The sequence below is a fragment of the Crinia signifera genome, chromosome 3, assembly GCF_055691185.1.
Source record: "Crinia signifera chromosome 3, ASM5569118v1, whole genome shotgun sequence".
NCBI lineage: Eukaryota > Metazoa > Chordata > Amphibia > Anura > Myobatrachidae > Crinia > Crinia signifera.
Genome location: NC_139219.1, coordinates 133,071,122 through 133,098,688, shown reverse-complemented (window position 1 = coordinate 133,098,688; position 27,567 = coordinate 133,071,122). Strand labels below are relative to the sequence as shown.

Sequence of the window (27,567 nt, the reverse complement as noted above, 5' to 3'; positions counted from 1 at the left end):
ACTGAACAAACATTAATGACAATAATGTGTATTCATGTATACAAACCAGGCGTGATGTCACTATTTACACTATTGTTGTTACACTGCTGGGCTGCTTATGACAAAAAGAACACAAAAGGCAGTCACTCAGTGGGCACTGGTAGCACTACAAAGAAATATTTCTTGCGGAATGCTAAGTAGATTATCTACAGCTACATATACAGAACTCCGTGAAGATGGCAAATTTCATAAATTACCAACATACAAAATGTATTTCATTTACAATAATATGTTTTGATGGTAACATTCTTTTAAAAACCCACTAAGGGAGCCAGAAGCTGTAAAGGAATATGAAAACTACAATACAAAAGGAAAGTTGAGATTAGGCCAATAGTGTCCACATTGTAGAAAATAACACATCTGTATCATTAGTAAGAACAGCATAGTAATAGCTCAGTGGGCGTGAATAATTTGACTGGCAAGGTCATCTTCAGAAAATGGCATAGCATTATTACCTAGCAATAAGAGCTTCCTGTATTCATTCAAAGCATTATTATTCTCCACGGTACAGACAGGTGAACTTATACACAGACACAATTATTACAGCTATGTTCTCTTTTATTTATTTTTTTAGCAGTTTTAAAGAATTCATGGTTCCATTCCAAGGATGCAGCACACAGAGTTTCTGGTTTGGTGAAAGACAGAACTGATGAGATACAGAAATTCAAGACTCAAGATCGTTTTCTCTGATCAGTGAGGTTTTATTGTGCAGCAGGAGAAGATGACATGCTAAATGATGTTTTCATTCAATTAAACTGTTTTTGGCTGGGCCCCAGTAAGATGTTATAACGCTTTCACACCAGCCTTAATTCCCGGATTGGGCCGACTAGCGCTGGTTTGTAAGGTTCCCAGGCCAAAATCCGGGAATATTTCCCAGGATTTCAACCCTGCTATGGAGCAGGGATGTTCCCGAGTTCAACCCGGGTTCCTGGCCGGCATGAAAGGGCTAGGGGTACTCACCTGGGCTGCTGGTCCTCGGTGCGTGCTGCCAGGCTGGGGATCCACACAGGCGGCGGGTGCAGATGACAGTGAGCTGTGTCATCTGCACCCGCTGTCTGACCTGCCATCTGTGCCCGCTGCCTGTGTGGATTCCCGGCCTGCACAGAGGACCAGCAACCAGGGGAGTACTCTCCGCCGCCATTCCGCCACAATCCCACCTCCTGCCCGCCTCTTTCCTGCACCAGAAAATGCAGGGACTTTTCTGGTGTGAAAGGGGCCAACCCGGGAATGCCCCGGAATGGTCCCTGGGCCGTATTCCCGGGTGGGTCTCTGCATTTTCTGGTGTGAAAGGGGTATTACTGGGAACCTGTGGCTATAAAATTATTTTTTGTTACACGTCTATTTTCTTGCATTTTAATTTTCCACCACTGCAAACATGCTACCTACAATGAACAATTAATATGTAACGGGTATAACCTAATTTGGTTTAAATATCTAGTTAGACCAGTGGTTCTCAACCTCAGTCCTTAACAGTGCACATTTTCCAGTTATAATCCCGGCGGTCGGAATCCCGGCGTTCAAAATCCTGACGCCGGAATCCCGACCGCCGAAATACCAAGACTTTCTCCCTCTATGGGTGTCCACGACACCCATAGAGGGAGAATAAATTAGTGTGCCAAGCATAGCGAGGCACCAGGCCCGCTGCATGGCGAGCGCATTGAGCCCGCAAGGGGGAGGGGGATCCACGCCCCCCCCCCCCCTGTCTGAATTTTGGTGGTCGGGATTCCATCATCGGGACTTTGAACGTCGGGATTCCGACCGCCGGTATTTCGTATCAATCCCTTTTCCAGGTCTCCACACAGAATCACAGGTGATATAATTAGCTCCACCTGTGATCTTTTAAAATGTGTCAGTGAATAAAGAGTGCACCTGTGCACCGCCAGGTGACCTGGAAAACATGCACTGTTGGGGGTCCTGAGGACTGACGTTGAGAACAACTGAGCTAGACAGTAACAAAGTAGTATGTTAATGACAGTAAGAAAGTGATGTTAATGGAATTAAATTATGTCTTCATATTGTAAAGTGTCTATTATGGTTCGATTAAAAAAAGAAACATAATTTTTTTGTTCTGAGTATATTCAATTACAGTTTGTTATTAAGAAGAAATCATTTTGTTTTGGGCTAAAGGTTATTTCACAATAAAATAATGAATACTATAATACATTTGTCTGATCATAATTTAATTGTATTCTAAGATTGTGAAACTCATGGTTCCTATCACTTCATTTCACTTTGTCCTGATCCTGGACATTAAGGGCTGAATTTAGATTTAAGAGCAAATCCATGAACAGGTGCACACTTGCAACAGTACAAGCACGCTTCAATACAAGAGGTGCAAATACAATTTACTAAGGCAAGTACGCCTAAAAAATTTGTATGGTATTTGTTTCCTAGCATGACGCCCACTAAGCAATTTGCGATTTTCCTATGTAATTTATTCACTGCTCTCTCAGCCCCGGGCCATCGCATCGCATCTGCCGCAAAATCGCATGAGATTTTTAATTGCATGCGATCGCATGTCATTTTATAGTGTGTTTGATGGCATGACATTAGGTATACAATCATATGATTGTATGTCCCAAAAAATAGGTTTAACGCATCCCCCCACTATTAACGCCAACCCGAAGAGTGGAGTTGATTTTATATAGTGTGGCGAGCGAACGTGGAATACATGTAAAGTAATCCACGTCATATAAGTTCTACTCCACGCCGATGTGGATAGTGGGGTAATAAAAGCCCGAAGAACGCGCTCCGCCGCTGCTCGCCACGCTTCGAGGTGGCGTGGATAGTGTGTGGGGGGGGGGGGGGGGGGTGTGCGTTACTTCTATTTTTGGGACATACAATCATATTATTGTCATGGCATCGCACACCCTATAAAATCGCATGCGATTGTATGCAAATTTGCGGGAAATGCGATGCAATGCGATGCAATGAAAAAAAACATTTACAAGAAAAAATTGCATTGCATCACATGCCGCCATGCGATGCGATTTCCCTACGGTGCCGTACGTAGAAAATCTGGGGGCCGTGATAGGAAACAAGTACCATTCGTATTTGCATAGTAAAATACAAATTTTTAGGCGTATTCGTATTTTTGGCATTTACTTGGCCAAAAATATGCATATTCGTATTCGTATTTTTATGGTACATTCATATTTGTATTTACAAATTTGAATGTATACACCATTGGGAAATATGAATAGGAAAACGGCCGCTAATTATTGTCAAACTGCCGATAATTGCTGGCCAAATACGCAAGGAAAATAGACTTCAAGATCCTGGCGTATTTGGCTTTAGCCTGCATGGATCAGTCAAATCCGTGCAGGCTTCAGTGTAAAAAAAATAGAAAAATAAATAAAAAGAACAAAGTGGGGTCCCCCTCAAGGCCATAACCAGCACCAGGCTCAAACAGCCGGGGTTGGTTTTAAAAAATCAGGAAACCAACGAAATAGGGCTCCGCTGAATTGTTAAAACCAGCCCCAGGCTCCAGTTCCCAAAATATGGGGGCAAAATGAATAGGGGTCCCCCATATTTAAGAACCAGGCCCAAACAGCCAGCAGGGTAATGCCACAGCCGGGGGGAGACTTTTTATACAAGAATTTTATACAAAGCATTCATCACTACCGACCAGTCAGCTTGGGCAGGGGTCCTGGGGGAGTGGGGACCCCCCAATGAAGGGGTCCTCCCCCTCCAGAACTTACCTGCCCAGGCTAAAGCCTGGTGCTGTCCCCGGTACCCCTGGGCTCTGGGTACCGGCTGATTTTTGTGTAAAAAATAGAATGATAAACCATTGTCTAATACCGTGGAACTATGAGTCCCAGAAAGCCCTCTCCACATGCTGGGACTTGGAGAACCACAAGTCCCAGCATGCAGGGCATTAAAGGGCCCACTGGCACTTGTAGTTCCACAGTAATAGAAATAGTTCCTGCCCATCTCCCTGAAGCGGAGAGGGGCAGGGAAAGTGCTTCTTAGCGCCATGTTGATGGGGACGCGCATGTGTGTGAGACGCTCGCATGTCCCCATCAGATGGAGCGCCTCTCTGACAGTGATTGTCAGCTAAGGGAATCTTGCGATTCCCAGCACTGGCTGAGAGGCGCTCGATCTGTACACTTGCCTAGTTTCCAAGAGGGAGGCTCCTGAAATCAAATGGCACTCCCGACCCCAATGAAAGTATGCAAGGCTCCCACGTGTCGCTCCCTCGCACCCCCATACATCTGCTCACCCCTCCCTCATCTACATCCATTTTGGTGCATTACAATTACAATGCAGGTTATGTGGGAATTGTAAAGTGGGTGTGGGGCTATGATGATGTAATCATGACCCAGACCTTCTCCTCCCTGCCCCCAACGGATGAAGATTTATTTATTTTATTTAATAACAGTTTCCTATATAGCGCACACATATTCCGCAGCGCTTTACAGAGAATATTTGAACATTCTCATCAGTCCCTGCACCAGTGGAGCTTACAATCTATATTCCCTACCACATGTACACGCACACAGACATTCTAGGGATAATTTTGTTGGGAGCCAATTAACCTGCCAGTATATTCTTGGAATTCCAATGTCTGCACAATGTCAGGAAGAACCATTTGTATTTTGCCTTTTAAATGTTTGCTACAAAAATACTTCAGTGCCTGTATCTCATAGTCATTTATAGTTACATTCCTCAATATAGTGCTGAAATAAGGTTGGGTGTCCACAGATGCATATGACCAACTGTTACAGTGCATTGCTCAATGTTCAATTCACTTTCATGAACAATTCACATATATAACTCTTGTATTATTATGTATAACACTATGGGCCAGATGTTGGGTTGCTGGGATTTCATCGCAGAGGCTGAGACTAATCTGATTGCCGGATGTGCAAATTTGCAGCCGTGCGATCAGTTCTGAATCAGGCCCTTGTTTGGATCTACTTTCCGTGAAATAGAGTGTTTCAGGGTAGTGACAATGCTTGGAATTAACCTGGCTTGTAAGAGAGTGTGCCTGAGTATCGAAAGATAAGAAAAGGGAAGTCTGAGTCAGATGGATCTGTGTCAGTGCACCTGGCATGGGGCTGCTGCAACTGCAGATACTAATGATAGCAGCTACATTAGTGCACATCGCAGGTTTACACTTGTACAAGCACAAGTCCCCACATATGTTGAACGAATACACCCATTAGCTTATACTGGGAAATCTAGCTTCTTAAGCTGGCCAAGACGATTTGGTCCGATTTCACCCAATTCTGATGGATCCCGGGCTGTGAAATGGTTGAATAGTGGCCAAATGGCCTGTGCTTGACATACCATTGATCTGATGCGTGTTCCCGTGCGCATCAGATCAGATCTGGATTGGACCTGCTGCACATAAGATATATCGCAATCTCAGGTATCATTGCACATTGCGGCTGCTGTTTTCCTGGGAGACCTTCTGCGCTATTTTTACATGCGATAGATTTCATGCGATACATTGCATGTAGCAATGGCACATCAAGTACCACATTGGAACTTAGAAGGACTCCCGGGGAGCTGCTGGGGAGTTCAAGGGAAATGGGATGTGACTTCAGACAAGTCGCATTAATATATCGGGGCCTTTACTTTGCTTGTGACATAGAATCAGCCATACATCCGTGTATTGTGTATTACAACAAATGAATTGGGACTGAAAATAGGAACAAGGAAGAAAGCTGTAAAGTATTATTGAGATGTACTGTATGACATTGGTCAAGCAATTAAATATTTTAAAGCTGAAGTATAAAGTCATATATTTTTATGTATTTTTTTTCATATATTGGATATATAGAAATTCATAAAATGTTTGTGAAATTAAATCCGTGGCTTCAGGGAAGGATTACTATAGATCATCATCTCACTGTCTCCGTAATGTGGCCCTGTATGATTATCAAGAATCCTGAGTACAATTCTCATTCTCTTTTATTGTTATCATCATCTTCATCATCATCATCATAATCATCATCATCATCTTCATAATAATATCATCACTTTTTTGTTCACAATTTTGATACAACAAACTGCATTTATGGGTTCAAGATAATGGGTGATGATACATGTTTTTAGGCAGACATCTTGGCACTTGTCAGATTATAGATATATGTGTAGCATGCCTATTGATAAGAAGTGCTAATCATTTTTTGCTATACCATCTTCCTTAATACTACCCCACCACCTCTACTCAAATCTTATGTTTAACCCCTTGAGTGGTATGCTCGGAAATTTTCCAGGCTCAGCTGCGCTGCCGCAGCGGGCTGTCCTGGAAAATTTCTGGGCACACCACTAAAATGAAGGTGTGCACCAGTGGTGTCCAGGTGTGCACCACTGGCGCATCACCTATCCGGGCACCCCCCCCCCCCCCCAGTGGCCGCTCTACTTTCCCCTTCCATCAATCTCCCTCACCTCTCAGCTACACCGGAGCACCCCTGCCCCCGCCACCATTAGTTCTACTAATAAAAAGCAGGTAGCAGATTCAGGGATGTCCAGCGCAGCTCGGGGGGACTCAGGATTTCAGGCGCCCGAGTCCTCCCCAGCCGCCCGAACATCCCAGAGCCTGCCACCTATTATGATCGGCAGCTGGGGCAGTGGCAGGGCACAGGAGATGAGGGGGAGAGGGGAGTGACTGGAGGGGGGGAGAGACGCGGGGGTGGCCCACAAATCTGTGGTGGATTTTGCTGGGTGAGGACAAACCTGCACAGGTGGTCCCCTGCCGGTCCAGCTGTGATGAGTTTCCCCAGCACCTACTAACATCTGCATGGGTGCTGGAGATTTGTCGGTGACCCCCGATACACCAGCTCAAACAAGCCTCCTTGGTGGGTTGTGCGGAGGCCCCAATCATTGGTTACTCTCCCTCATATGTTTGTGAATACGAAGAAATTAACCCCCAACATTGACTACTAACCATAAGTGCTGGCCCGACGGTTATTCAAGGGGACACTTAATTTAAGAAGAAAACCAAAATTGAGACACAGTCCTATCCTAGTATCAATTGATATCAATAGACTGCTCAAATATGGTCAATTGCCCATTTTAAATCACACTCAAGATCAATTAATCCTTATTTACCCTCAGCGGAAATTAGTGGTTTGTCTTAAATTGTATATGTAATTGTTTTATTTTTGTCTTTTAAAAATTATATTTTGAAGATTTTATCTGATAATAATATAATAATTGAACTATTGCGCTCTCTGATAGATATTTCTCCTGTTTCTTCAATATGCAACCACGCCTGAACAACTTATACACACATACTACAGAGCACCATACAGTATGTGTGCTGTAACCTTTACAGGGAAAAAGATTTATCCCTTTCACTTTTTTTAATTCTTTGAGTGCCAACGTTGATGTGAGAGATCCTAAAAATAGACATTTAAAAGGCCAGTGTCTTTCACAGTGACTTCTTTTTTTGGGTGCAATACTTCACAAAACTTCAATTTGGCTGTATTTGTATTTATTTATACGAAAATAACAGTCGCTGTGAGCAATGTTGACATTTTTTGCAGATATTTTGAGGATCTCTCACAGCAAAGTTGGCACTCGAAGGGTTCATAAAACCCAATCACATGAATGATTTGTTTCATTGGGGCAGATGTATTAAGCCTTAGCAAGAGATAAATGCAAGGGTAATAAGGAGAGATAAACGTCCAGCCAATCAGCTCCTTACTGACATTTTTCAAACACAGGCTGTAACATGGCAGTTAGCAGGTGATTGGCTGGACGTTTATCTCTCCTTATCACCCTTGGATTTATCTCTTGTTAAAGCTTAATACATCTGCCCCAGTATGTGCAAGTGTTTTCTACAAAACCAAATAGAAAATATAACTTTTAGCCAAATCAGATAGCAAAGGTTTAGCTGAAATAAGTCAAATGAGTTAAAATTGACCTTTTCTTGAAAGCCCATTGTAAAAGACTTTGTTATAGCTGTAACAGACAGAAGAAGTCAGGAGCAGCCACATAGTAATACTTTCCTGCTGTGTCCTGAGCAGATGAGGTCACGTGGAATTTATTTCACAATGAGCTGCTGGGGATCTCTCTCGCAGGTGGAAATGAGTGTTAGTATCACTTTTAGATTACATTCAGCCTGAATGGGAAGGAGGTCACTCAAGGAAGGAAGGTGTCAGTCAGTAATTAATAGCAACCCAATCACTTTAAATGGACTGAAATACATTACACAATTGCTGGGGATACCATAAGCATTGTGGAACGAAATGTTAGAGAGTTTGGAAGATTGTAGTTACAGTATATAGAATGAAGGCAGCAGCTTGGGCTGTTTGAAAACAATTTGACGTCTTATTTTTTACTGAGGTGCAATATTGGAAAGTAGCACAATCTCGTATTTTTATTAAGGTGCCCACAAACGGTATGTTTTGTCCTCCATGAGTTTTGTACTAGATCGCATCTTATTCAAATCGCATGTGATACGCTTAAACAACATGCGATTTGAACTAGATACGATGCAATCTAGAACAAAAAGTACTTCATGTGCATCATTTTTTGACTTGTGATATGTGATGCTTGGGAGCGCGCATCACATATCACAAGCCAAAAAAACAAAACAATATGCAATGTGAACTGCATGCAATGCGTATTGAACTAAAAAGTTCAAACCACATGAGAAGCATCAGAAGCATGATGAGGGGCGTCATTACCAGAAAACGCGCTCAAGCTCTGCCACTGCTGGGACCGGACCCCTCCTGGACGTGGGAACCGAATGCTGGGACCTGCTGCTTCTACTGCTGGTCAGTGTTCTGCTGCAGAAACCCGGCTCTCTGGCATCCTTATTCCAGAGTGGAGGATCTCATGCACCGGAGTGTGGGTTACATGCCCTTTATTCTTGTCTTCATGTGAGTTTGTTAAATAAATAATTTGTTCAATTTTATCAAACTGTGGTACTCTAGATTCCTGTTTTTCAAGTCTCCAGGTCTACAGGGAAAATTCTACAGAACCCTAAGAGAAAGACCCTTTATTATATGCCTTTGAAATCAGCTTTCATGTGAGTGCGCTGCGGCAAAATTAATTAACTCCTTGTGCTCAAATAATATTTGCACTATGGTCTTTTCTTTCCCCAAGGTCCAGCCTTTGGGAATTGCTTATACAATGATCTACTGATAAGTAGTGTTGTGTAAGTGTTTTATTCAAGTGGAATATCACCTAGGGTGCACAGTTTGTGTATTTTGCTACTGGGTAAGTAAAACAAGACATTTTTTCCCTCAACACACTGAGCAATGCTAGTAACCAATCTAGAACACTACATGATAATAGAATTCAGAGATATTGGTTACATATACCTGCGCAGGTGTATGCTATGCCCCCAAGCCGCGTCAAGGCTTCTCTGTATATTGGGGGTCCCTAGCGCTATATCTAGGTGCAGGGTGCGGCACCCCAAAAAACCATCATAAGCTGGGAAGCCCAGTGCGGCATGCCAGTGATATACTAAGTGTTAATAATTAGTGATAGGAAGCCGAAGCTATATAAAAAGAGAGAGATATAAATGAATGTAATTAAAATAGGATAGAGATAGTGTTATTGAGGGAAAGGTGTTAATAGAATGTAAGGGCATGCTGCACTAAAGCCACCCAGCCCATCCAGTCCAGGAGCACCGCACCCCACACCACCGTTACCCTAAATTGGGTCTACGATTAACCAGCAAGGAGCCACATGATAATGGCTCCTTACTTGATATATCCAAACTAAGAGCTACCTACCTTGGAGCAACCCCTGACTACTCCATGTGGCATATCAGGACCCACATCTCCTCCTAATATGGGCTCCCTTCTGCCTCTAACAACATACATACAGATAGTTATAGATGCTCAATTAGTTCAGTAGCATTTCCCAGGTGCATGAGGGAGGGGTTTAATACTGGGTAAGTAAAACAAGACATTTTTTCCCTCAACACACTGAGCAATGCTAGTAACCAATCTAGAACACTACATGATAATAGAATTCAGAGATATTGGTTACATATACCTGCGCAGGTGTATGCTATGCCCCCAAGCCGCGTCAAGGCTTCTCTGTATATTGGGGGTCCCTAGCGTCCCTAGTATTTTGCTACTGTCCATTCCTGTAGCCTAACCTCCCTTTCCCCCCGAGATGAGATGAGATCTAGTACAAAAAATATGTTACTGTTTGTACTAGATCTCATCTCATCGTAAAACCGAGATGCGATGAGATGCAATATTGTATACGATATTGTATACAATAATTGTAACAAGTATGGGCACCTTTAGGTTTATTAGAAAATCTGAGCCAAACTTAACTGACCAAGATTTTCAAACATAAATTCAGAATCTATGAGTACAAAATACCAGCAGAATGTGAGTCACCTGTCACATAAACCTCTAGAAAAGGTCATCCAGCTAAGAAGATGTGCACTAAGTGGGGTTATTAATGTCTTCCTATGCAGACAGCTGAGTACACACATAACATTGCCAGTAGTCATTATCAAATTCTGCACAATCACGCTAGATGTACTGTACCTTGCTATTTGACATAGGTATTATGTTTCTTTGCCCTCACCAATAGAAATATCAAAACAGCTAAAGTACCGGAGTCAGTAATTTACTCAACATCATTTGTATTAATAAAAACATGAGGATGACTGATTAACGCATGTTCATTTGTCGCTTATATGGATTGCTCAGTAATGTGCTCATCATGACAGGTTTGTGGATATGCAGTTATGTGCTGACTTTCTCACTTGTACATTACTGACTTAAGTGACAGTGCTACAGTATCTTCATACAGTTTAATGTTTTCCTTTGTGGAGACAGCCAAGATAATTATAGAGAGGGACAGGGGTACCATTAGCCAGCTAACTATGGCGCTGGCACCCGGGGGGCACCAAGAACTAATAGTAAAATCTTTATTGTACATAGTGCTGCTGTGCTCACCCCTCCCACTTCTCCTTATCTGGCTGTGCTGTGTGTGTCAGTTTTTGTCACTGAAAAAGCCTGGTGCTCTGATTGGTCATACCCACTAAAGAACCTGTCTGGCTCCAGAGACTCCAGAGACTTTCCTGCCTCCCAGCCAATGAATCGGTGAAGCTTGTTTGTCCATTTGCACACTGTACAGAGCCATATTACACCTATCTGTGACTCTTTGTACTATATGTTTTGGTGCTTTATCCTGCTTCCAATGTCCTTATTATTTTACCTGACAAAGTTAATAACATTCTGATCATTAAATCAAGCTATAGACAGAGGCATCACAGCAGTTATCTCCAACATCAGCTGTGATCCATCCATTCCCAACTGCAGCCGCATCCACTATAGGTCTCTATGGAGATTAGATGTTATCCCTGGAATGTGAAACATTCCTGAACTTGACCCCTGCATTCCTGAAGATGGCCCCTGCATTCCTGTTGTAGCCTATGGGCTCACATCAGGAAAAATTGGATTATCTTTAATTTTGGCAGTAAAAGAAGTGCATGGGGACACCTATATAAGTGGACACATATTTAACTAGTAAGCCCGCTCAAAGCCAAAGCATCGTAAGCTAGTCTGCTTACTAAAAGAGCTTAAAGGGGAGCTGGTAAAACCAATAACAGAATTATTCAACCAGTCACTAGCTACTGGAGTAATCCCAGAGGACTGGAAAACAGCGAATGTAGTCCCACTGTACAAAAGTGGAAGCAAGGAAGAGGTAAGCAACTATCGACCAGTGAGCCTTACATCAGTAGTAGGGAAATTGATGGAAACACTCTTAAAACAAAGAGTTGTAGAATATCTCAAAACCAGCAATTTACAGGATCCAAAACAGCATGGGTTTACTGGGGGAAGATCATGTCAAACAAATCTTATTGACTTTTTTGACTGGGTGACTAAAGTAATAGATCAAGGTGGGGCTGTAGATGTAGCTTATCTAGACTTTAGTAAAGCTTTTGACACTGTCCCACATCGCAGACTGTTAAATAAACTTGAAAGCTTGGGATTGGATTCTAAGATAGTTGAATGGATAAGAGCGTGGTTGCAGGATAGAAAACAGAGAGTTGTAGTAAACGGAGTACAGTCAAAGGAGGGAAAGGTTACAAGTGGAGTACCCCAGGGATCTGTACTTGGACCGGTGCTTTTTAATATCTTTATTGGTGATATTGCAAATGGAATTGAGGGTAAAATGTGCCTTTTTGCAGATGACACAAAGGTATGCAACAGGGTAGACACACCAGGAGGGGTAAAACAAATGATTGAGGATCTAGGCAGATTAGAGAAATGGTCAAGAGAATGGCAACTACAGTTTAATGCCAAAAAATGCAAAATCATGCACTTGGGTCTCAGAAATCCAAAGACTCAATATAGTATAAATGGCACTATAATGGAAACTACTGAGGAAGAGAGGGATCTAGGTGTCACTATTTCAGGGGACTTAAAAGCAGGTAGGCAATGTAACAAAGCAATGAAGAAGGCAAGCCAGATGCTTGGTTGCATAGGGAGAGGTATCAGCAGTAGAAAGAAAGAAGTAATAATGCCACTGTATAGGTCATTGGTACGACCTCACCTAGAGTATTGTGTTCAGTTCTGGAGGCCATACCTCCAGAAGGATATAAATACATTAGAGACTGTACAAAGACGAGCAACTAAAATGGTGCATGGCCTACATCACAAAACGTACCAGGAAAGACTAAAAGATCTTAATATGTATACTTTAGAGCAGAGAAGGGAAAGGGGGGACATGATAGAAACTTTCAAATATATCAAGGGCTTTAACAAGGTACAGGTGGGAGACATTCTTCACAGGAAGAGGAGCAACAGAACACGAGGACATGCACTGAAACTAGAGGGAGGAAGATTCAGGGGAAATGCGAGGAAGAATTTTTTCACAGAAAGAGTAGTAGATAAGTGGAATAGCCTTCCAACAGAGGTGGTAGACGCAAATACAGTAGTACAATTTAAACATGCTTGGGATAAGCATATTGATATCCTTACAAAAAAAGGTACTTGTTTCCTAGCACGGCCACAATCTTATGGATCGTGTACCTTTAAGTTAAGGTACACGATCCACACGATGGACCCGATTTCCTTTGAAATCAGGTCCATTTTGCCGGCTAAGGCACAATATCGGGGGGCATTGCGTCGGTCGGGACCATTAACATTGGTCCCGACGCGACCGACGCGATGCCCCCGATTTCCCCATAGGCTTCAATGTTAAAATATTTTTTAACATTGAAATCGTGAGGATCGCGTCGGTCTTGTGCCATTATAATGGCACAAGATGAGATGGACTTGATTAAGTCCATCTCACCTTTAAAAAAATGTGAAAAATGTGAAATGGGCCAATATGACCCATTTCACATTATAGATGTCCCCGTCGTCACCCCACGATAGACGCCAACCCGAAGCGTGGCGAGCGCAGCGAGCCCGCGAGGGGCGGCGGTGCGCGTCCTCCGACCTTTTCATTCCCCTACTATCCACTAGGGCGTGGAGTGAGAATAGAATAGTGTGGCGAGCGCAGCGAGCCACCGAGCCCGAAGCGTGGCGAGCGCAGCGATCCCCGCGAGGGGCCGCGGATACCTTTACAGGTAAACGCGTCCCTTCGCGGGCTTCACAGGTGTCCGCGTCCCCTCGCGGGGCTCGCTGCGCTCGCCACACTATTCTATTCTCACTCCACGCCCTAGTGGATAGTAGGGGAATGAAAAGGTCGGAGGACGCGCACCGCCGCCCCTCGCGGGCTCGCTGCGCTCGCCACGCTTCGGGTTGGCGTCTATCGTGGGGTGGGGTTTACGTCGTTAAATTTGGGGGTCTAGGGAATATTTTACATTGAATCCAATGTAAAATCGGGTCCCAGGGACCCGATTTACATTTCATTCAATCAAAAAATCGGGTCGAAAATCGGGTCGGTCGCGTCGATCGCATCGCATGCGACCAAATCGCATGCGATGCGATCGACCCGATTTTTCCGACACGACCACCCCGATGTAAATCGGTGTGGCCGTGCTAGGAAACAAGTACCCAAAAAAATAAGGATCAAATATGGTTTGAGGTAACATGTTTAAAAAAAGGGGCAGACTAGATGGGCCAAGTGGTTCTTATCTGCCGTCAAATTCTATGTTTCTATGTTTCTATGTTACCTTCTGTGTTTGTACATGTGTGAGAAAGAGATGTAGTTTCACTCTCTGCCAGCAGGTGGCAGTGTTTCGGAGACACGTACACTAGACATATACGTGCATATAGATGATAAGGTGTACATTGTGATTGTGTACAGATTTATGTTATGGGAGGCTGTCTTTATGCTTCTCACAGTTTCGTAAAACAGTGTGTAGTCATTCAAAATACACTGAAAACAGACATTAAACTTCATGAAAGTATCTTACTTTACTGTTAGTCATTAACGTTCATGAGTACTTTACTGTATGCTACAGCTATTTTAGATCTGCTTCATACAAATGTCAAACACCTCATTAACATCATACTTGCCTACTTACCCGGAATGGTTGGTAGGCTTGCATAAATTGGGTAGCTTCCCAAGAAAAGTAGGCAAGTTTTCAAGCTTCTTCCCCCCTGCCCCCCCCCCCCCCTGGCCTCAATTCCCCATACGACGACCGCTTAACTCCTCCTCCACATCTACCCTAATGGAAGAAGGAGGCAGGGTGATGGTGTGTTTTGTGTTTGTTTTTGCACCTTAGGTTTATAGCTTAAAGCTGGGTACACACAATGTGATATCGTTAGCAAATGTTATCACTAACGATATTGTTTGAACTCCCATGGAAATTATATCTCGCATACACACTAAATGGTATTGTCAATGATCATCAACAATATCATTCAGTGATGTCACCCAGCCCTCTGCCAAACATGCGACAGGTGGGATGGTTACAGATCCATGTGAGCGCGCATCGTTAATCATATAGCTCACTAGATACACTAGTATAGTGATTATATATACACTAGTATAGTGATTATAGATACACTAGTATAGTGATTATAGATACACTAGTATAGTGATTATAGATACACTAGTATAGTGATATAGATACATTAGTATAGTGATATAGATACGCTAGTATAGTGATATGCATGATAGTTAATTATATTGTTATTGCGCAATTATTTATCGTTTATTGTATTTGCACCTTCAATAATTTTATGTATTGTGACGTTGTAGCATTTCCTTTAGGTATCATAATTATTTGAAAATGATTTACACATGGGATGGCCTCCTTAAAAATGCATAGCCATTGGGCAAATTATGAAGCTGAAGGTTGTGTTAAGTGACTCGCCAAAGCATTGTTTGCCCCACAATCAGCTCTGAACACAAGATTTTCTTTTGTGGCAATACAATTTCACCAGAGGTTATCCAAATAAAAGGGGTACCCACATAGGGAAGGCCTCTTTTGTTTCAAGTGCAAATGTCCTCTAATGGTAAAAAAAAAAAACTTAAGCACTTGATATATGCTCCTTGTTTTTTTAATTCGCATTATAAGTTAAGCCTTTTCCTATTAATGTAAATATAAGTTTTATAATAGCATTTATTTTCCCCATCTTGCTGTAATTAAGTTGTCAGAGAATGGCTTTCAGCTGTGCCTTAGGGCTTTTAGCTATCAAACCGCCAATTAATTGTTGATATTGACTGTTTTAGTTAAAGAATTAAGGCTGCTTAAACTCCCCTGCTAATGTCTGGAGATCCCATCAGCTCTGATTATAACCTAACGTTATTTGCCGAGAACTGAGATGCCAATTTGGAAGATATATTGTCTTCAGCTACTGTTTTCATATGTTATTTTCTTGGTCTGTTTTATTTATTTATTTATTAACAGTTTCTTATATAGCGCACACATATTGAACATTTACATTAGTCCCTTCCCCAGTGGAGCTTACAATCTATATTCCCTACCACATGTACACACACGCACAGACATTCTAGGGTTAATTTGTTGGGAGCCAATTAACCTACCAGAATATTTTTGGATTGTGGGAGAAAACCGGAGTACCCGGAGGAAACCCACGCAAGTACGGGGAGAATATACAAACTCTGCATAGTTAGAGCCATGGTAGGAATGGAACCCATGACCTCAGTGCTGTGAGGCAGTAATGCTAACCATTACACCATCCGTACTGCCCTTTTGTGTTATGTTACTGTTAAAATAAGTACACATACTAATTGCTTTGTTGTGATGCATACCGAGGGAAAGGTCATTTTAGTATATGTCAAGTACCGTAAGAGTGTGTTCAAGTAATTGCATATACATATCAGGAGAGGTACTTGTTGCTATCGCTGTGGGGTTGGTGCAATAGGATGCAATGACAATGATGATGACAGTCATTTGCAGAGTCACCGCTCCAAATGACAGAGTGCAACTCATTAGTGTAACGGCTACATACTGTGGAGTCTTTCCACATTGCTTAATTGATATTTCTATTTGCAGGAAAGTAGCAAATGGAAAATGAAAGATTTTTATATTTAATTTATTTTTTTCTTAATTTAAATACATTTAATTTGTGTTTCTTTGAGAAAATAATCATGAGATTTTATTCTCCTATGTATATAACACTTCATTAAAGGAATATATCTTGAACAAATAGTGCAATGCTTTAGAATGTAAGTTCTCACGAGCAGGGCCCTCTTCCCTCGTGGGATTTTCCTTCTCTTACTTTAAAGGCACCTGCGGTTTTCGGCCACCATTATACTTATATTAGTGTCCTCTGCTGATTCAGCTATGTTTATGTTCCCTGTACTTGTCCTCTATTGTAAATCAATGTTTCCTGTTTTGCTTAATCGTGTATGTATTCTGTAATTGGGTGCTGCGGATCCCTTGTAGCGCCATACAAATAAATGATGATAACACTGACAATACAAATCTGTATGCTTTCTCTAACCTGCTGCATATAGTAGTATTGTAGATCAAGACGCATTAAGGTAAATTTACTAAGATTGGTGTTTTATTGAAGATGGGATGTTGCCTATAGCAATCAATCAGATTCTATCTCGTCCTGTGACCCACTGTCTCATGGCTTGACCATCTCTGGCTGCTTACATCCTGCTATCTAGCCACCTCCCACCTGCTTGCACTTAATGTATTCTGTCTCCCCTTCCTACTAGATTGTAAGCTCCTCAGAGCAGGGCCCTCCTCCCTCCTGTTCTCAAAGCCCTCTTGTCTTCATATTTCACTCACAGCTCTCCCATACTCACTTAGCATCCATCTTTGTCCATCTTTGTCCATTTTATCTGTACTCTATTTTTGTTATTTATTTACTGTAAAGTTAAGTTTTGTCTCCCTGTACTGTTCCTTTATAAGGCGGTGCAAAACACTTGTGGCACCTTATAAATTAAATTAAAATAATAAGAATAATAACTCCCATCGTAGTAAATTTACCCCATCCAAGTCAGCCTATGGACATAAATGTGCTGTTTCATCCTGTTAATGGGTCAAATTCAGAAATGAATGCAAATATCTGCATCAAGTGCTATTGGAAAAATGTATTAAACTTATAATAATAACAATAATAATTGCTGTTGTTCTTATTACTATTATTACTATTATTTTTATTATTATGATTAATGTTGTAGTCATTACATGAAATTACATTCATGTTTTTGTTAAAAACTTCACTAATTCCTACTTTTATCACAAATTCCAGAACAAATATCCCCAAGAAAGCCTTGAAAGTGAAGAGTGATACATTGACAATGTTGCCTACAATATTACCTTTCCTGCAGTATTAGGAAGTAAAGGCATTTTAGCAAAATCAAAAGACATTTTTGTATCTTTTAAAAAATAAAAAATTTTTCTTTTAGAAATGAAGACAACTAAATGCATATCACAAATACATAAATGACAAAAAACGTATTTAACAAAATAACAGTTCTATTTTAAAATATTTCATTCTCTTCCTTATTGCATTATCCTCGCTTGATCTAAATACCCTTTTTAGGGATCGATTTATCATCATCTGCATCCACAGATGCGGATAGGCTGTGATAATATTGGGCCAATTTGCAATGTGGTAAGTAATTATAATGTGATAATTACATCGCAAGAAGGGACAGAACTTGTGAGAAACCTCTGTACCTGCGATGCCAGTCCACAGCCATATCAAGGTACAGATGGAGCCTGCCTTGTCTTTGCAGGGGATGGCAGCAGAATCGCCAGCCGCCATCCCCCGCCAGCCGCCGACTTCTCTGCGAAAGCGGACGTGCGCGCACGAGATGCGCGTGCGTCCCCTTCCGACGGCGCTTCCCCCTGGTCCCCGCCGGCTTGTCGGCGGTCACCCGGGGTCCCCACCGCCTCCCCGCATCCCCCCTAACCCTGTCCGTCTCCCTGAAGCGGAGACGGACAGGTTCCCGCAGCCCCACCTCCCGGAAACTGAGATGCACACGCGTCTCAGTCAGATGGAGCGCCGGGCTGCTGGCGGATTGCCAGCGGAGACAGTCTGGTGATTTTGCCAGCAAGAGGGAACCCGGCTCCATCTGTATTTTTCATTAAAAATACCCCGACCATGAGTTGCGCTTGCACCACCGCTGCCCCCACTATCACTACTGGCACCTCCTCCCCATTGCAATGACCCCCTCTCCACTGGTCATACTTACCAAACTCTGGGAATCAGGGGTACATTTATTAAGCTCGGTGAAGTGATAAAGTGCCTGGTTTTTATCACCGGCCAATCAGCTCCTACCTGTTGTTTTTCAAACCAAGCCTGTTACTTCACAGTCAGAAGCTGATTGGCCGGTGATAAAAACCAGACACTTTATCATTTCACCGAGCTTAATAAATCTCCCCCTAAGTGATCTGAGTTACTGGATGGCTGCCGGTCATCCTGCTTCTGTGATCCCCTGCCCGGTCCTGGCACCGCAAGATGATGCAGTGAGCCTCAGTGAATACCAGCTGAAGCTGACAATATTATTAAAATTATTGTGGGCCCCCCAAGGTCGACAGGTCATTAGGTCGACACAAGCATTAGGTAGACATGCGCTGCACTCGCCATGTTTGCGCATGGTGCCTCGCTGCGCTTGGCACACTATTTTATTCTCCTGCCACGCCCTAGTGGATGGTAGGGCATGAAATACTGCATGTCGGCACGTGTTTTGACTGTCAACCTAGACCATGTCGACCTAATGATTGTGTCGACCTAATGACCTGTTGACCTTTCCCCATGTCGACCTTGCAGTATGTCGACCTATTGGTGTTGACCTAATGACTGCTGACCATCTTTAGGTCGACCATATGACCGTACCCCAAAGCAGGAATATGCAATTACTTTTTAATGATTATCAGGCTCTTTTGGGGCTCCTGTCCCAGATACATTTTGGTGATCAGTGATTCGATATTGCAGCGATAAAGAATATTGGATATCTAAGTCAGATTGCAATTACCGTATATACTCGAGTATAAGTCAACCCGAATATAAGCCGTGGTGCCTCATTTTACAACAAAAAACTGGGAAAACTTAATGGCATGTATTCAATGCTTTTTGCGAGTCAGGCTCACTGTTCGCTCGTGCATGTCACCGTGACCTCGCTGAAGCACTCACCACTTTTAATCATCTCCTCCTTTCTGTCTGTCTCCTTATTCAACGCTTCTGCAGCTCACCATCCCTTTTTGCGAACTCTGCATAATTATGCGAGGGGAAAAGGGTGAGCTGTAGCAGGAGAGATCAGGTTTCTCCTGCTCTCCTTGGAGGTTATTCTGGTCGGAGCGGCCAAACGTGCGTACGTTCGCCATTACCGCACGCTAGCCGTACGCGGCCGTTAGGGTTAAGTCCACCCACAAATCAGCCGCTTACGTACGGGCAGAAATAACGTAGAAGGGGAGTGGCGTACAAATGAGCATACGGCAACGTACGCGGACGGGCCAGCCCTTGCACTCCGACAACAGGCGTACAACTGAGCGTACGCCGCCGTGTACGGCCGTCTTTCCTCCGTCTCCCCACCGACTTCTTGCGGAGATCTGAGCGTACGCCAGTTTGCACGGACGGGTCCCTATTGTTTTCAATGGAAATTTCAGCTTATGTCACCGCTCGTGAGAGTGAGCATACGTCCGTGCACGCTGGCATACCCTTCACATATATGGACCTGCAAATCTTGCCTTTCAACTAGAATTCTGACAATTAATTAATTATTCTAATTGTTATTCAATTATTGTTTTCTATTAACTCAATTGAAGATTGTGTGGAAAATAGTGGTCATGGCCTTCAAACATTGCTGAAACATCCTTTGTAGGTGTTAGATGTGGTTTATGTTATTGTATCCTAAATACAAAACCTATGTTAGTATTAGAGTGAACACGTTGACACATGTCGACTTGTGTAGATTGAGTGTGCTACTGCGTAAAGTCTATGAAAGCACGTAGTGAATGTGTCTGTTTATCAAATACCTACCTTAGCGTATAAAAAGATTCTTACCTTAAATTAAACAAACCTTTAAATGTGGAGAAGTATAGAAACATAAGCTTCCAATGTGTTTGCGTGCTGTGTGTGTGGCTTGCAGGCAGTGAAATCATGGTTTGGAGTTAATAGACTGCAGCATTGCTTATTACATTCAGGTGTATGTGTTTGAGTAGTAATCAGCGTTAATTAGCCAACTCAGGCGCACGCTGGCATGCGGTATCTGTAGGGGTGGTTTGAGCTGGCGGGTGGCGGCCGCCTGTTTGGTGTCCGAAATGAACGGTGCCTTAGTCGATCGTGCGGTAGTAGCACCGCTCATTTTTGGTGCACACCCCCGTGTACGCCCATATTTACGCCCATTTTCCCTCATTATTTCGGCCGCTCCCATCAACACGCCCCTATGCCGCCCCATTACCCGTACACTCGCGTACAGGTTTTTTCGCACGTTGAGACACCGGCCGTAAGCGTTGTGGGGTGTTCGCGCCGGCGCATTAGCGTATCTGCACATGCGCAGATCGTGAAAAACCCCGGGACGTACGCGTACGGCCCGGACGCTCCAACCAGAATAAGGCCCCATGTGAGGTGTGCAGACTTGTGTTTGAGCAGTGTGTTCGGGGATCTGTGGATTTTTGCTTCTGAACAGGTTTAAGGTTAGTGTTTTGTGCATTATTTTTATTACAACACATGGCTGTGTGACAATTTTAATTGGGTTTGTGGCTGCAGACTGGTGCTGTGTATTTTGTCCTCATTTATTCTTATTATTGTGTTGTGCTTTGGCCTTTCAGTGCCCTGGGTTTTTATTTTATTTATTTTGTAATTGTTAGCGTTTTTAAATGCCTTTTTGGGGGCTTTGGTTTAGGTTTTTTTTTTTAATACACCCCTAAATTGTGGTTTTATGTTAGGTGGGGTCTCCCTGAGCTTCCCTACCTGCTGCATGCTGTTTTATGTTAGGGGGGGTCTAACTAGGAGCATTACTGATTTCTTATTGGATACCATTAAAATAACTTATTAAATTCCAAATAAATTAATATAGAAGTACAGCATTATGGCACTTGCAATAAATACATTAGAGTACATTTTTTTTAATTTATAAACCATAAAAAACAAAAAAAATAACAACTTTAACAAAGATAGCCCTACAGTTCACCTAAAAAAGATGCCGAGGGAAAAATGGAGAACTGCTCTAAAAAAAGAAACCAGCAGGACACGCAATTTGTGCATTGAATACACTTTTGGAGAGAGACACTAAAATCCCCATTGAACAGAAATGGTGAGAAGTGCAGGGTGAACTGAGTTAGCTTCGCAAAATATTTTTGGAGAAGCAACAGAGCTGAATAGAGGGAAGCACAAAATAGGAGAGAAAAGTTCACCACTCTCCAAAAAACATGCACTCTCACTGTTTTTTTACGGCGACATAGGAGCATTGAATACATGCCATTGACTCAAGTGGGACCCTCACCCGAGTATAAGCCGAGGGGGGCTTTTTCAGCATAAAAAATGTTCTGAAAAAGTAGGCTTATACCCGAGTATATATGGTAATAATAAATTTGCCCCCATGGAACAACACACTTGTAATTGCTATTAATATTGTGCCCAGTCATTCTGCTGAGAATTGTCCCTTTAATAAGATAGTAGAATATCCTGTGTTTGGACTGTGTTGCTTTAAATAGCTAATGGTCCTGGATTAGAACATGACTTCTGCCACTGAATAGAATACTCTTTTCTAAATAAGACATGATACAAGCATTATTTTCAGTAAGTCCTCATGTGCCTCTATTTTGCAGCATTCCACAGTTTGTTTTCCTGTTCTTTAAACTATTTTCTGGCACTATGTAAATGCAAAAGCCTCCTGCAGATTCACTTGCATTCGTCAAAGCAATCCGTTCCACTTGTCTTCCCACATCTAAAAGATACCTTTTGCCATGCATGTTAGTGGCCTGTTTGTGCCTCTGGCTTGCTGATATCCCCATCGGCCCTGCCAGCCAGTAACTCTTAGCTTCATCTGCAAATATTCCTTTATGTCAATGTATACTGTATTTTATATAGATAAATAGATAGAATTATCCGAATCAATGGATTGACTGTATAGTGAATCAGTGTTTTTTTTTCTTTCTCCAGCGTAAACTAAAGAGCCTGGAAATGAGGTTCTCCAGAGTAGATTACATTATGCAAAATCAAGAGTAGTTTTTACTGCAGTACTATTGCTTACGTTGGAAACCCCATGAGACATGTACTGTAATCAGCATACATTCATTTTGTCTAACAAAATCAATATTTGATACTAATTTTGGCTGGGGCTCTTCCTGCCATCACACCATCATTTTACATCTGTGAAATCATCATTACAGTTTTGCATTGTGGAAACTATCTGTGATACACACATTCCCCAAAACACCATCCATCCGTATCTGGTCCACGTGTATTCCTCTCTTTTCTGCCTGGTCACATATATGTATATCCCCTGCTGAAAGGCTTAGATATTTAATGTAAATTAATACATAGATCATGTAGATATGTAGACACCCTAAATGGCAAAGAATCTTTGAAATTGTACATAGGGAATTCACAGCATTGCTCAAGAACTACAAACCTCTTCCGACGGTGTGACCCAGTGGCGTGGTGATGTTACAATTCATCCCATCCCCTGTGCACATTCAATTATCTGTAGAACGGCGCAATGTATTGTTATATGCTGCATATAACCAGAGAATCATCACATCAGATACGTAGCACATCCAATGGGACAATTCAATAAACAATGGCCAATAAGGCTGGATTGGGCATACACATTCTATAATAATCATGAACAAATAATAATCATGGTCAAAAGTACCAATATTGCACCAAATATCATACAGGATATAGTGTGTACCCAACTTTACTTACATATCCTATATTATAGACAAAAATGCTACTTACAGCATTGCGTTACAAACCACACAACTCAGGATCATTATGTGGCATCTCCTCACCTCTCGCATGAGAACACCATACAGTCCCCTTCATGGTAAGCAGGGGGCTGTATGGGGAGAGCACCAGGACTACGATCAGCAGGAACTCTTCATGGTAAGCCCCCCTTCATGGTAAGCAGGGGGCTGTATGGGGAGAGCACCAGGACTCCGATCAGCAGGAACTCTTTCTCACATCCAGCCATACTACTTCAATGAGAGTGTGAGACCAGGACATTTATATCTCTATAAAAATAATGATACCCCAGTTTTCCCCTTCTGTTGGTTACCTGCGTGTTCTTATAATGTGCCTTTTTTTCTAGCAGAAAATGGGTTTTTGGCCATCTTACTAAAATGTGTAATTTTGTAATGGAATTGCTTTTAGGCCAAGAAAGCTGTGCCCATTAATATATGTTAGCATGACAGAAAATGTTATTCATTGCTCTTTGTTAGAGCTGACATATGCAGAAGGTAATAATTGTTCCCAATGAAAAGTAATTTGTTGTTCTCTGCACTTAACATTTGCTTTCCATTAACTACATAATAGTCTTTGTGCTAGCCCTTTGTTAATATACTGTATATATGTTTGCCATGTGTTTTAGCATGTACATGATAGAATGTGTTATTCCTTGTAATCCATCAGGTTAATATAAGGCTTGTTTACAAAAAGCATACAAATCATGCTACATACTCGGTCCATGTATTCACTTGTGCATGCCTTAAGCATGTCAGAGTCTGGGTATTTGGTGTTTACATGCTGTGCCTGGCTGAGAGTGCGCTGAATGTTGTAGTCATGGATGTTTAATGTAATTCCTCCACATAGATAAGAAGACCTAAAAGGATCAATTCACAATCCCCTCACATTTTGAATGTCAGGAAGTCAGCGGATTGGGGGTGGACTCCTGCCATTTTCTTGGAGTGTCAGAAAAATGGTGACATGCCCAGGCATTTTAAGGAGGGGTGTGTGATGTCAGCATCAGCCTTGATCAGCCTGTCTCTCTCGCAGAGCCCTGCAAGGTTCAGAATTACACACATTTGAACAGACTGTCAAAATCCTTTGCTGGATTTGTGTATGGATGTGTGACTGGATAGCGATATTTTCGCACTTCACTACTAGATTTGCACAGGGCAGGTTCTCTTTCTTAGTTGTCAATGAGCGTTCAGGTCTGAATCAAGCACTCTGATAACGCTACTAGTCTTATTTGTTGCATAGAACATTGGTCCTATAAATGCAGTGATAGGTTGCGGTGTTAGGGCATGCACACCTGGGGCGAAATGTAATAGGGTGCGATTTTTAGACTTTTGCGATTTTTGGTCTAAATTGACCAAAATCGCATTTTTTCTAAAAATCCCACATGTAATAGGATGCGAGTCGCGGTAAAAATCGCATTTTTTACCGCGAAATCGCACATTTTAAAGATGTGATTTTCAGGCACACTGAAAATCGCATCCAGATGTTTTCCCATAGTAAACTATAGAACTCGCATATGTAATAGGATGCGAGTTCTAAAGTCGCATATGGGAGCTCAAACAAAATCGCAAAAAAAATAGACCAGTTTCTGACTGGCGAGTTAGGCAGAAACATGCACAGATCATTGAGATCTGTGCATGCTTCTGCTGTAAAAAAATAGTTAAAAAAGAAATTTAAATAAAAAACTGGCGTGCGGTCCCCCTCCTAAGCATTACCAGCCCCGGGCTCAAAAAGCCGGTGCTGGTATCATAAAATCAAAGGAACAATCAAGTTGGGGTTCCCTGGATTTTATAAAACCAGCACCAGGCTCAAGGTCCGGCGCTGGTTCCCAAAATACGGGGGACAAAATGACTAGGGGTCCCCCATATTTTAAGAACCAGCACCGGACACAACCAGCCAGCAGGGTAATGCCACAGCCGGGGGAAACTTATTATATAAGCTTCCGCGGCCAAAGCATTAACCCCCTGGCTGGTCAGCATGGGCAGGGGTCCTGGGGAAGTGGGGACCCCCCCAATGAAGGGGTCCCCCCCCTCCAGGACTTACCAGCCCATGCTGATAGTCCGGGGCTGTCCTCCATGCCCCTGGGCTGTGGGCATGGAGCTGATGATTTGTGTAAAAAAAAGAATGAAAACTATTGTTTTACACTGGCGAACTATGAGTCCCAGCAAGCCTACCCCGCATGCTGGGACTTGGGGAACCACAAGTCCCAGCATGCGGGGCATTAAAGGGCCCGCTGGCACTTGTAGTTCTGCAGTGAAAAAAATAGTGCACAAAATCACACTGACACCCTGTAAAATAAAACTTTAATACACACAAAACACACACACACTGATACTTACCTACCTTGAGCCCGTAGGTCGGTCCCTGGATCCTGGGTCCGGGCTCCGGGGCTCCAGGGCAGAAGAGTCCGGTTCCGGGGCCTTGGTCCTGGTTCCGGGGCTGGTCCTGGGGTTCCGGGGCTCCTGGCGTGAAGAATCCAGGGTCCGGGATCCGTGGTAGTCCCCAGGGGTACCTGGGATGCGCTGAGATGTTACTTCGTCGGCGTCTGTATTCAGAATGATTTCTGGCCAATCAGGAGCCGACTTTCTCGGCTCCTGATTGGCCGAGAAATCATTCTGTTCAGAGACGGCGAAGAGGAAACATCTCAGCGCCGGGCAAAGTCCTTCAAGCCGGGTACCAGTCGGGAGCAGCGCTGTCACCGGAGGTCGCCGCCGGGGAGCAGGTGAGTAGGATTTGCCTCCTTAGGTACCCCTGGGGACTACCACGGATCCCGGACCCCGGATTCTTCACGCCAGGAGCCCCGGAACCCCAGGACCAGCCCCGGAACCAGGACCAAGGCCCCGGAACCGGACTCTTCTGCCCTGGAGCCCCGGAGCCCGGACCCAGGATCCAGGGACCGACCTACGGGCTCAAGGTAGGTAAGTATCAGTGTGTGTGTGTTTTGTGTGTATTAAAGTTTTATTTTACAGGGTGTCAGTGTGATTTTGTGCACTATTTTTTTCACTGCAGAACTACAAGTGCCAGCGGGCCCTTAAATGCCCCGCATGCTGGGACTTGTGGTTCCCCAAGTCCCAGCATGCGGGGTAGGCTTGCTGGGACTCATAGTTCGCCAGTGTAAAACAATAGTTTTCATTCTTTTTTTTACACAAATCATCAGCTCCATGCCCACAGCCCAGGGGCATGGAGGACAGCCCCGGACTATCAGCATGGGCTGGTAAGTCCTGGAGGGGGGGGACCCCTTCATTGGGGGGGTCCCCACTTCCCCAGGACCCCTGACCATGCTGACCAGCCAGGGGGTTAATGCTTTGGCCGCGGGAGCTTATATAATAAGTTTCCCCCGGCTGTGGCATTACCCTGCTGGCTGGTTGTGTCCGGTGCTGGTTCTTAAAATACGGGGGACCCCTAGTCATTTTGTCCCCCGTATTTTGGGAACCAGCGCCGGACCTTGAGCCTGGTGCTGGTTTTATAAAATCCAGGGAACCCCAACTTGATTGTTCCTTTGATTTTATGATACCAGCACCGGCTTTTTGAGCCTGGGGCTGGTAATGCTTAGGGGGGGGAGCGCACGCCGTTTTTTTTCTAATTTTTTTTACAACACAGCGCACAGTACTGAAAATGTGCCGATTTTCATGACTGAAAATCGCACATTTTCAGGACTAAAAAAGCGCCCGAAATCGCACCATATCGCACTTTTTGGCCGCAAATTCGCATCTCATTACATATGCGAATTTGCGGCAAAAAATGCGATTTGGAAAGGTGCGATTTTGTGCGATTTTGTGCGATATGGTGCGATTTTGGGACTAGTCCAAAAATCGCACCCTATTACATATCGCCCCTGATGTGATTTTTGCTAGTGGACGATTTTGACTAAGCAGTTTTGATTGGATGCACTGAAGGTTTTGAATAGATGCACTGGCGATTTTGTCTATGTTCACTATGATAGGCTGTGATCTAGTAAATATTGCCTTGCCCGCACAGTCTATTGTGCTAACTGTTATTGAATTACTGGGGCCTGTATCGATATCTCCTGCAGGGAAAACACAGTGCTATTTTGGCTAACTATCTAGTCAAGATTGCCTGCCACAATAGCACCACGTGTACATCCCATTAGGTCACTTTCTCAATAAACGCAATAAACACTGTGCATGCGCATGTGTGTATTTGCACATGTTCAGACCCCATGTGTGAATGCCTTCTGTGAATATATTCCCATGTGTAGGGAAGGGAGGGGGTACCCCGGGCAAGGGGGCGGCATCAGGGGAACGGCTTCCTCATGAATGATTATTGGCTTCCTCAT

General features: G+C 43.2%; 1 protein-coding gene across 4 annotated transcripts in view; it reads left to right on the top strand.

Moving 5' to 3' along the window:
- SASH1 (SAM and SH3 domain containing 1) overlaps nucleotides 1–27,567 on the top strand; it is an 893,545-nt gene that overhangs the window by 28,119 nt on the left and 837,859 nt on the right. The window contains exon 2 of one of the 4 annotated variants that reach the window (XM_083176528.1): nucleotides 614–2,465. The exons of the other annotated variants lie outside the window; for them this stretch is intronic. Within the exon in view, the coding sequence (XP_083032654.1) occupies nucleotides 614–622 (9 nt within the window). The 3' untranslated portion in view covers nucleotides 623–2,465. Of the gene's footprint in view, nucleotides 1–613; nucleotides 2,466–27,567 lie in introns of those variants that run through there. 4 annotated transcript variants of the gene reach the window in all.